This window comes from Pinus tabuliformis, chromosome X (genome assembly GCF_031772625.1).
Source record: "Pinus tabuliformis cultivar Carrire ecotype Pingquan chromosome X, CPIR1, whole genome shotgun sequence".
Classification (NCBI taxonomy): Eukaryota; Viridiplantae; Streptophyta; class Pinopsida; order Pinales; family Pinaceae; genus Pinus; species Pinus tabuliformis.
This window is the reverse complement of record NC_142308.1, coordinates 700,990,581-701,002,013: the sequence shown is the minus strand read 5'-3', so window position 1 is coordinate 701,002,013 and position 11,433 is coordinate 700,990,581. Positions and strand designations below refer to the sequence as shown.

General features: G+C 42.1%; 1 protein-coding gene across 1 annotated transcript; it reads right to left on the bottom strand.

The window, feature by feature from the left end:
* Window positions 1-237: 237 nt before the first annotated feature.
* On the bottom strand, window positions 238-672 carry LOC149141917 (uncharacterized). Its single transcript, XM_089451362.1, has one exon. The coding sequence runs from the start codon at window positions 670-672 to the stop codon at window positions 238-240; it is 435 nt and encodes a 144-aa protein (XP_089307488.1).
* Window positions 673-11,433: the final 10,761 nt, after the last annotated feature.

Genomic DNA, 11,433 nt, shown 5'->3' with positions numbered 1-11,433 from the left:
GGCTCCAGACTAGATCCTCCATGTCAAACCTTTCTGTATGAGAACCTTAGTGCTTATGACTGCCTTCCAGATAATGCAGAGTATTGGCAGTATCCCTTTGGTATTGTCTAATCCAATCGAGTGTATTATAGGGAGATATATACTTGGAGACAGCCACCTTTGTCCATAGGTTGTTGTTATTGAGCAGTTGCCACCCTAATTTAGCTGCCAAGGCCTTTGAGAATGAATCCAGCCTCTTTATTCTCCATCCCCCCATCTCTTAGGAAGGGCCAAAGACTCCCAACTTTCCCATGCAAAAATTCTCCCGAACTGCTTCCCTTTCCATACGAAGCGACAGCAGATGTTTTGTAGGCGAGCCAGAATACCTCGAGGAATACAACCCAGAGTCATCCAATAAACCGAAGTTGCTTCCAATATAGCTTTAATGGGTACCAATATCCCTGCTCTGGATTGATATTTGTGGTACCAGATGTTTAGTCTCCTTTCAACTTTTGAAATAAGCCAATTCCAATCTGCAATCTTGTAGTCGTGTGGTTTTAGTCTATAATCGAGGTACCTCAGGCCTTCTTCGAAAGATGCTTTAGCAAATGCAAATCTCCGAAGGGAAAACTGTACTTCATGTTGTGTGCAGCCTATGGCAATGATCGAGGATTTTGCCTCATTAAGGACCATACCTGTAGCTTTTAGGAAGATGGACAGGGTACGATGGAGGGATGTGATATCCCCTATACCTCCGTTTAAGAAAACTAGTACATCGTCCACAAATAAAAGATGGGTGAGAATATAGGCTTCTGTAATTTTAATTCCCCTTATACACCCTTGATTGTGTTCATCACCAATGGTTCTACTGAGGCCCTCCATAATTAGGAGGAAGAGAAGAGGGGAGAGGGGGCAACCTTGCCTCAGGCCTCTTTCCATGTGGAAAAAAGGGGAGGCAGAGCCATTGATCAGCACACTGTATGAGACATTTTTTATGCAACACATGATCAACTTGATGAAGGGGTAGGGGGAGCCCAGATGGGTTAACGGAATGTAGATGTAGAGCCAGTTGACTCTGTCAAAAGCTTTTGAGAGGCCCATTTTCAGGATCATTCCTTTGAGGCTTTTGGTCTAGACAAAGTGAAGGAGCTCCTGAGCCATGCCTACTACCTCGTGGATTTGTCTGTTCTGAAGAAAGGAAAACTGTTCAAGGGAGATGTGTGAGGATAGGACAGGCTTGAGGCGGTTGGCGATGATCTTATATATGCAGTTGCATTAAGAGATAGGCCTGAAATCGTCAAAGGTTGAAGGATTGTCGGATTTAGGTATGAGGGCTATGAACATAGAGTTAAGGCTTTCCCACATCCTACCCTTCCTGTGGCATTCTTCTATTAATCTTAAAAGGTCCAGCCTAAGTATTTCAAAGAAAGCAGAGTAAAATTCAACTGTCCAACTGTCCGTTCCGGGGCTTTTGTCCTTCTTTAACCGCTTAAGAGTTGCTTCCAGCTCTCCAAGGGTCACCTCCTTTAACAAGTCTTGCTCTGCCTCCTGATCCACAAATCTGGGAAAGGACTATGCAATTCGCATGACTTCAGCTAGAGTGGCAATAGGAGGATCTTTGTAAATACCCTTGAAATGTGTATTGGCCAAGCCTACCAATTCGTAGGAAGTTTTCACAGGGCGTTCTTGACCATCCCTGAGCTTCTAGATTGTATTAATTGCCTTTCTTCCATTTGCTTGCTTATGGAAAAATTTGGTGTTGTCATCTCCTTCTTTGAGCCATATGGCTCGGCTACGAAGTCTCCAACTCTCCGCTCTGCCTTTCAGCATTTCAAACCGATTTAGAAGAAGGGAATCCATCCTATCTTTTTGTTCCTGGGATTCTACGATCTGTCCTGTATTGTCTTCCATAGATGCAATCACCTCCTCTGCTGCTTTAAGCACTTGCTCCTCCTGCTCTCTCTTCCTTAGGGCCCACTCTTTTAAGAGATATTTCAATGCCTGCATGTTGTGTGCAAACCCTTCTACTATGATGCCCTCTGAGTCCACTGGGTGGGCTTTCCAGTAATCACCTACTGCCTTCATGTAGCCAACATCCGTTAGCCAGGTGGAGTTAAATTTAAAGGGCGCATTGGGATTTTTGACAACATCTTGAATTTCCAAGTATATGGGTCTGTGGTCTGATAACCCTCCTGAGCCAACCCATTGTCTGATGTGAATACCACTATTGGCCAGAGCTTCCTTAATGAGGTAGCGATCAAGCCTCCTTGCCAGGCTAGCCTCCCCTGTTCTATTGTTCTTCCAGGTAGGCTTGATTTTCGCTAAAGGAATGTCGACAAGGTTGTGGTTGTCCAATAGGTTCTCAAAGTATACAGACAGAGTGTCCGCTTGTGCCTGATGTCCCCATGACTCCGCAAAACCCAAAGAGAAATTCAGGTCTCCTCCAAGGATAATATTGTTAGGCTGCATGATAGATGAGGATAGAAACTTTCTCCAGTAATCTGCTCTCTCATGACAGGGGCCATAAATGTTGATGACTCTGTAAGTGGCTTCCAGGGTGGATGAGTAGATATCCGCCCCCAGGAAACCGGTGCCTCCCCAGACATTTATAAGCTTGGTAGAGCGGGAGCAGATACCCAGGGTAATTGCACCGAATCGGCCTGTAGCATCCAATGAGTGGAAAGTCCAGTTCGGAAACCAGGATTCAAGGAGAGAGGAGATAGAATACGCGAGACCTAGGGTTTCTTGCAAAAAATGATGTCGACAACTTCCAAAGAGAACAGTCGCCTCAGGGCTAGTTTTTTCCCAAGGCTAGCCAGCCCCTATAATTGAAAGAGAGCATCTTCATGGGGGAAAGGGGGGAAGAGCTGACTCTACTCTAAAGCCCCATGGAATAGTTGACTGTTTACCCCTTACGATCTCCTCCCCGGCCTGGTTCTTTGCCCTGGTAAGGAAGGAGGGTCGACCCCGAGGGAGCTTGGGAAGGAAAGGAAAGGGGACCATCCTGAAACCTACCGCATCATGGCTTTGTGAATGGAATTTCGAGCGTGTAGGTAGCGGTGGTCAGAGCAGAGGGGGGGGGAGGATAGCGGGGAGGATAGGACCACTAGGAGGGTGGGCTATGGAGATGGGGAAACGGGGGGAGGGAGTGCGATGGGACATTTTTGGTTGGTCAAGAGTTGCCGGGAGAGTCCAGATAGGGGGAGGGAGTCCAAGGAGGTGGGGGGTGGACTATGGGAGACATTAGGAGGGGGGAGGGTACTAACTTGTGAAAATGCACAAGAAGAAGACGGAATATCATATACTGAAAGAGTAAAAGGATAAGAAGAAAGAACCGTACCCACGGTGAAAGCATCCCTTGAAGCCGCCCGAGCTCTCGTCAGTGGAGGAGAGGGTGGCCTTGTTGGAGCTTTCCCCCACTTCTTCTTTGGGCCTAGGTCAGCATCCCTTCTTTCCTCAGCTGTAACTTGCAGTCTCTACTCCTCCGCTTCCTAGGCATGCTGGGGAGGATCCTGAGAAGGAACGGCTAGCAGAGCGGACTCCCGAGGCCTCTGTCCCCCTTTGGCATTCAATAGGAAATCCCTAAACACATGGACAACCTTATGGCAGTGTCGGCATCAATAGGTCACCCCTTCATAATCTAGAATTTTCTTTCTAGTATAGTTCCGCCATTGTATGGTAATGTGCTCCTGTAATCCTCCTCTTGTATCCATGTGTACCAAAAGTCTGGCATAAGCCATCTTCCCAGTTGTGAGGTAGGATTTATCAAACCCCATATAGGTGCCTAAGGAGTTGTCGATGCATTTGAAAATCTCCTCCGACAAAAAGTGAGTGGGAGCCCTGGCAGCTTGATCCAAATAGGCCCAACCCCTACCTGCTCTGATTCGGGATCAAAGAGGGGAGACCAGCGCTTCAATAGAACGGGCGCATGTTTGAAATGACAATAGGAAGATAATACCCAATTAGTGTGGTCGGGTCTAGAAAACCCGAAAGCGAACCATCCCCTGACAAAATTCTGGACAATCGGGAGGTCTGCTAAATGATGTCCCCAAACTTCAGAGGCCCAAGCTTTTAACTGCTCCGCTAAATGGCTCCTACCACGGATACTTTCGACTAGTACCCTATCTGCAATATCCATGGACTCCGCCAATTGTATGTCTTCCTCCAATCTGAGGAAGATGTCGTCAAATTTAGATCTGAAACACCAGGCCTTCTTGCGAGGTCTCGCTTCCTCTGGAACGGGCTCCTTAGGGTCAGGGTTATGCTCCAGTATAGTATGGGTCTCAGGATGAGGGAGACAAACAGATGGGAGAACGTCCAAAAGAGGGGGGATGATTGTAAAGCTTCCAGAATGAGGATCTGGTGGATGCGACGAGGACGGAGTTGCCGAAGAAGATGTGGCTGACGAGCTGATCAGAACGGACGAGGGACCGTGAGAAAAGAATTGTGGAGGGCCATCCCAGGGTTCTGCGGGGCTAGGATTTAGGCAACTGGAAGCAAACCCTAACGAGGATAGTGACGACGGCGGAGTGGTGAGGGACGGCTAGGTCGGGGGCTCGTCCGGCAGGATAACCGATTGGTTGCTAGACCCTGAGATCAGAGGAAGGTCGGTGATGGCTACATTTAGTTCACTGCTAAATGGAATCTGATCCTCCTTGAAGGTGTGCGGCGTCGACCAGATAGCTCCCTCCAGTAGTGGATCCTCCGAGTAATCAATTAGATCAAGGTCCATAGCTGTCGGGGACTCCCAAACGCCAGCTTCCTGTAACCGCCAGAGGTTGAAAGGTGAATGTGAAAGGGTTCCAAATCTAAATGCAGGGAAACAGGGCAGGAGCTGATAGAAAATAAACAGTAACACAGTAAAACCCGAATTACCGTATTGTTGTTACAGGGATAGGGTAAAGCGGTAGCCCCAGGCCCAAGCTATGTGGAGCTGTCCTGGTCTGCCATCTGCTGCCTGTACCTGCACCCATGTCAAATCAACCATATTCGCCTTCGCATTCCTATGAATGAAAGATTGTATTATTGTATGTTATTTATTTATTTTATTGACATGAAGAATATGAAATTCATTTTATGTATTTTAATATTCAAGAGATTAAGCAGTTTTGGAATTGACGAGATACCTTTGGAATGCAAAGAGACAAGTTTTGTCATTTCATATTCATGTGAGTGGAACACAAACAACCATCAAAGTTCATTTATAAATTTGTGCAAGAGTGGAGAGAGGGTTGTTTAGATTCTTAGAGAATGTGATAGATAGTTTATATGTTATGAATTATTTACCTAGCACATATAGAGTAGATGTGATTCAGATTTAAGGAGAAGAAGAATCAGAATCAATGATGGAGATATGCAAAAAGCCGCATATTGTTTTCATTTTGCAAGAATGGATTGGGATCTCCTTTCAAGTTGTGGCTTGATAAATATCAAGATGGAGCCTATTAAGGTAGGAGCCTCTTGTGAGTTGTAGCCTGCAGAAAACATATGGGAGTTGGAGCTTCCTTGCATGTTGTAGCTTGCATAAAATTGAGGTGGTTGCCTCATGTAGGTTGGAGCCTATAGAAAATCAGATGTAATAAGGGAGTAGGTGCTTTCCTTTGCATCAAAACAATAAAAAAATCATGGTTTTCTCCCTTTATGGGTTTCCACTTATATCTGGTGTCCATATGTGCTTATTTGTATGTATTGATGTGATGTTATGGTTTACTTATTACTTGTTTTTCACATATTCAGTATGCTCATCGTTATGTGCTAAGCTTCTCATTTAAAAGTTCAGATAATTAGTTTTAAAGAAAATAAATTAATTTCTACTAATGTATTAACCTAATTCACTCCCCCCCCCCTCCCCCTCCCCCTCCCCCCCTAGTTTAGTCAAGTTTTTATCAATTGGTATCAGAGACAGGCCCTCCAGTGTAAGCCTAACAACTTGAAGGTAGACCTCCTAGTTAAGTCATGAAGTATCAAAGTATTTTCATGTTAACCACAACAAACTTTCTTGAATGGAGAGATAAAGTAAAATATAAATTGATAGCTTATGGACCTAGTGTATGAAAGTTAGTGTGTGATGGTTACTGTAAAGACTCTCCTTTTGTGCAAGAACAACAATGGAATGCTAAGGCAGAATTTTTTTATGTATAACAATATTCATAATAAAAATATTGATACATTAATAGACCTAAATTATGAAAAATAAATTTGGAATAGATTGCAACTCATGCATGGAGAGGCTAGCAGCAATAGTGCAGAGAAAGAAAAGAGAAAGAGGAAGGAGAAAAAACATTGTCAAAAGGAAAGTGTTCGGTTAAATGAAACCTCTACATGTGCGAATGCACTGACTCCCATGAAGAAAAAACAGATGAATGTCAAGCTCGGCTTGAGTTATCATTGGTTAGCATAGATAGACTGAGGGATGAAAACAAATACATGAAGAAACTTGAGCAAATATGTGTTGAGAGAGAACGTCAGTACAAGGATGAAATTGTTAATATGAAGACAACTTAAATAGGAAAGGAGAATAGAAGAGATGGTGAATAGTCAACTAAATGAGAAAGAGGTACAGTGTGAAAGATTAGAGTCTAAGATTATTTCAGCTAGAAGAGAGTTAGATGAAAATAACAGGTTGTGTAAGCAACTAGCAAAGGATATTTCCTCCTGGAAGAACTCAAAAAAGGAAACCATTAAAAATGATAAAGCAACATCAAAAATACCTACAGAAGAATAAGTAAACAAAAATAAGCAGTATCATCAAGAACCAAAGAATGAGATGAAAAAATGGTCCTTTCCAAAAAGGTCAGTTGCTTCCAGAGACAAATTGAGCAAATTTGTAAGATCCCAAAGGATATTCTTTTCTCCTTTGAAAGATATCAAGTGTTTTTCTTGTCATGAACCTAGACATGTTGCAGCGGAATGTAAGACAGAAAATCAAGTTCAATCAACAAAAAATGCAGCAAATGACAAGGCTCCCTCAAGCAAGAAAACAAAGAATACAATCGTTCACCATGTACATAAATTATTTCCATGGTTACTGTTATTTGTGCAATGAATTTGGACATAAATTTGTTGAATGTAAACTATTTGCAAAGAAGAGAAAAATAATACACACACAATTTCTACCATATCTTGGTCAAATAAGATGTTATTTATGTAGCAATCTTGGAAACAAGGCCAATGACTACAAAGTGTCATATATCCTAAAGAACTCTAGACAGAAAATGGAAACAACTCCAAGTAGACCAAATAATGAGCTGATAGGAAAAGTAGATAATAGAAGGAATCCAACTAAACCATGGAAAAGAAAGGAAATTGGGGCAACCAATCTAGTCTCAGGGGGAGTTGTTCATGAAAGCAAAGAATAATTTTGTAAATAATAGTAATGTTTTAGGGGAAGAGTCCTAAGAATGTCTTGGAAGAAATGTTTTACTACCAGAAATAAGCATTTAATTGAATCATTGGATATCTTATAACAAGAAAAGGAGGAGACTATCTCTAAGATGGAGCATTTAATATAACAAGTTGAGAAAGTAAAGATTGAATATAATCAAATCTTACAAGCAATCAGTACAAAGGAAATTATTCAATTTTTTTTGGTTGAACCATACTCGCTGCATATAAATGGAAGGTTTTCCCTAAAATGTGGAATCCCCACTTTTGATGAGCGATGAAAAAAATCCAAATCACGGTAAAAAATTCAAGGCCTAGTAAGATTTAGCCTTGGGTTTTAACCTACCTGGTACAAGATACAAAATAAAAGTCATGGTTAAAAAAAAAACATGTACAATATTCATGACCTTCAAAGCTCATGAGGACTAATGGATTCCTACTGCATGCTTGGAGTCAAAGTAAGAGCCATGGGAAACCTCAAATTCCCCATTGTTTTGTGCATCTATGTTCAGGTCATAGGAGAAATTTGGATTGTCATCCTACCATTTGCTCTGCGGAGATCAGGGACTCCAAAATAGATGCAAATTCTAGAGCCATGATTATGTTTGAAAATTTTGGGTTCAATCACATGGGGCATGTTGAAATTTTTGTAAAAGATGTGACATCGACAAGCACACAGCAAGGTTCTGGTAGAATTGGAGGAGAATCCCAATTAGTGTGTTCTCAACAGTCACTACATCATGCCAAAATATGATAGTGCTATACGATAAATAGACTATATGCAGACAAAGATAATTCTATATGCAGAAAAGCAATGACCAGCGCAGAGATAACGGGACAAAAAGAATTTAGAAACAAGAAGAATGAAGAAGAATACGTATTGATAAACAAAATTCATATGAATTGGGCATGCATCCAAATGGTATGAAGAATCTCAAGTTGAAACAATCATGGGAGAAAAGTTAACAGGAATGACTACATATTGACAGAGGGAGCAGATGACACTGACAGAAAAATTTACTTTATGCATACAACAATGCTAGAGAAATTGTTGTATGCAGAATTAAGGAATATGTTATGAAAATCTGATCCGTTACACATAGTTGGAGGCGTCCAACATTGCTATGAGAATAATTCTTCCAAGTCATAAAAATGAACACAACATAACATTACCTTTTATGCATTACTAAAAGATGATTGTGCAACCAAAATGTTAGCGCTATGATAGTGGAATGTTTAGCGTTAGCGTTCTGACACAGGTGCATTATGGTGAACCCGACGTGAAGTCAGAAGAAGTGAGTTATGATTGAGGCATTCTTAATTTTTTTGGAGCAGTGTTGATATATTACAAATGTTAAAGGAGGCAGCATGGAGATAGGCAGGCAACGCTAATACTTATCATTGCAAGACTTGAATTGGGAGTGTATTGTTTAAAGTATTATTTTATGGGGGGAGCGTTTAACATATGGTGGAATGAGCATAACCATTGTTGATTGATTGTGGCCTAAATAGATTTATGTAGAGGAAAACGTCTCGATCTGATGTTTGTGCTCCATTTTGGTGCAACTTAGCACCAATATTAAATATTGTTTACTGGGGTGACATATCACTCTCTTCATATCAGAGTATCGAACATCCTTCACTGCAAATGCACTCACTCTAGCAGATCAATTAGTACGGAACTCATTCTCCCAGTAAAGAACCATTCTTGTATATTCTTTATAGTATTGGCTATATACTTTAGAAAACTCATTCCAAAAGATCGACATCGCCTTTGATGACTACAAATAGGCACATATACCCTCCAGCATGACTATATTGACATTTCATTATATAGATATAATTTGTTATGATATTCAATTGGAACTATGGTTTTATGCCCTAGTATCATCCATGACGTGTCATTGACATGATGAATGTTCAAGAGGAAGTTTTGATTTCTTAGTTCGTCATGTGGTGGAAATGTTTTTATCACAGTAACTATCATTGCAGCATATATTTTCACGCCCTATAATGGAGTGGTGTATTGACGTTGTCGTGTGATCTATGAAAACATCCTATTGTGTGCATGATCACCATTAGTAACAAGCCCAATAAATATCATATTAGGGATACGGAAAGAGAATTTTTGTTTCGATCAATTACAAGATCATACTATAGAGGGGCAGTCGAAGCACTTTTGTTTTACGACATCACAAGGAGGGAAACTCTCAATCTCCTTGCTACTTGGCTTGAGGATGCTGAGCAACATTGTTCACGATTATCAAGTAGATAATGTGTTCACTCATTTCAAGATCCACAAATCACTCTGAAGCGCCCATCTGTAATGTTCCTAAATAGGAATACAAATGATATTAAGAAAATAAATTGTGCAACAGAATATAAAAATGAAACACATCAAACATCCATGGAAATCCTGCAAATAAGGAACTGTTGAGCCATATTATTAGAAATTTGCAGGCTAAATACAATATATATTGGAATGGTGCACTTGGGCTTGTCCCAATGAACAAGCAAGACCAACCCCAAACTGGAAAATGGCTGATCTGAAGGCACTGCGTTGCCCCAGAAAATTATTGCACTTTGACTAGCTGGAAAGTGCTCAAAAACTGCCCAAAAACCCTTGAAGGGAATTTAGCTAGTTTTGACTTTAGTTTTTTGACCCCTTTGGAGCCTCTCCCCGGCTATGGCTGTCAAATTCGACCTGCTGGAAACTACCTGCAAATCCCTCTGCAAACTCCTTCAAAATGTTGGCTTTACCTATGCTATCCAACTCCTAACTACTTGGGCTGCTCTTGGCCAAGATCAACTGCTCCCCAAATCACCATGAATTGTTGTTGGATGGCCGATGTGTTGTCCCTCTGCTCAGAAATGTGACTAACTAATGTGTTGGTCCAGCTAGCAGCAAACTCCAGCAAAAATGCTTACACTATGCTACTTCCTCAACTCCCGGATCTCCCAACAAGAAATGAATCCCCTGCTGGCCTTCAACTCCTCCTGCGTGTTTCAAGCTTCCTACGAATACGCAGTTACCTCTTTACGTTGATAACTAAAATTGTTGTTGCCCCTGAATCCCTGAAACTCCTATAGAACAGCCTCCCTAGGGCGGGCATGGATGGTCCCCCAAAGTAGAGGTTGAATTTACCATGTGAGAGATTCATGGCTACATAGTTGGTAGACTTGCTAAATAGCAAAGCGTACAAGTGAGTGTTTGTTTGCAAATGTAGAAGATAGTCTGAAATGAGAGTTGATCCCTCCTTATATTCCCTTGGGCCTCCTTAGCCTCATGTGGGCCCCTACATCCACCCATTTGATTTCCCTCCAAGCATATCAAATGGCCAAGTTCAAATTCCCCTTTGTGGGTGGCCCCCACATCCCACTAGCTACTAAATAAAGTCGAATTTTCCCCAAAGTTCCTAAGTCGAAATGTGGGGTCCTCCTCCTTAGTCAAAATTGTGCCAAAAATGTGTAGCTTCACCTTGTGACTAATGTCTGTGAGAAGGGACATGACAGTCCTCCCCTCCCAAATGTTGATTTCCCTCAAGCAACCTCAAATTTGGGTTCTCCAATATGTGCTCACCCTCCGAGGTGGCATCCTCATTCGGAAAGTTCTTCCAGCATACCAAGAACTCCCTGATGGTCCTGCTCCTTAGTGTCCTTTCCCTGTGCTCCAAAATGGCCTCTGGTTCCAACACCAAGTGGCCCTCATCATCCAATGGGGGTAGATCAGTTGCTGCCATCACCTGTTGTCCCAACACCTTCTTCAGGCATGAGACATGAAACACATTATGCATCCTACTCCCTTGAGGCGCTCTAGCTCATAAGCCACCTCCCCAACTCATCTACTCACCCCGTAGGGCCCATAGAAGTTTGGTTTTATCTTCTTGGTCCCCTTCTATTTCAACGTAGACTACCTGTAAGGCTGCAGCTGGAGGTATACCATGCTTCCCTCCTCAAAGTGTCTCTCTATCCTGTGCCGTTCTGCATAAAGTTTTTGCTGATTTTGGGTTGTCACCAAATTATCCTTGAGAGCCTTGAGGATATCTTGGCTCTCTTGGACCCAGTCTTTGG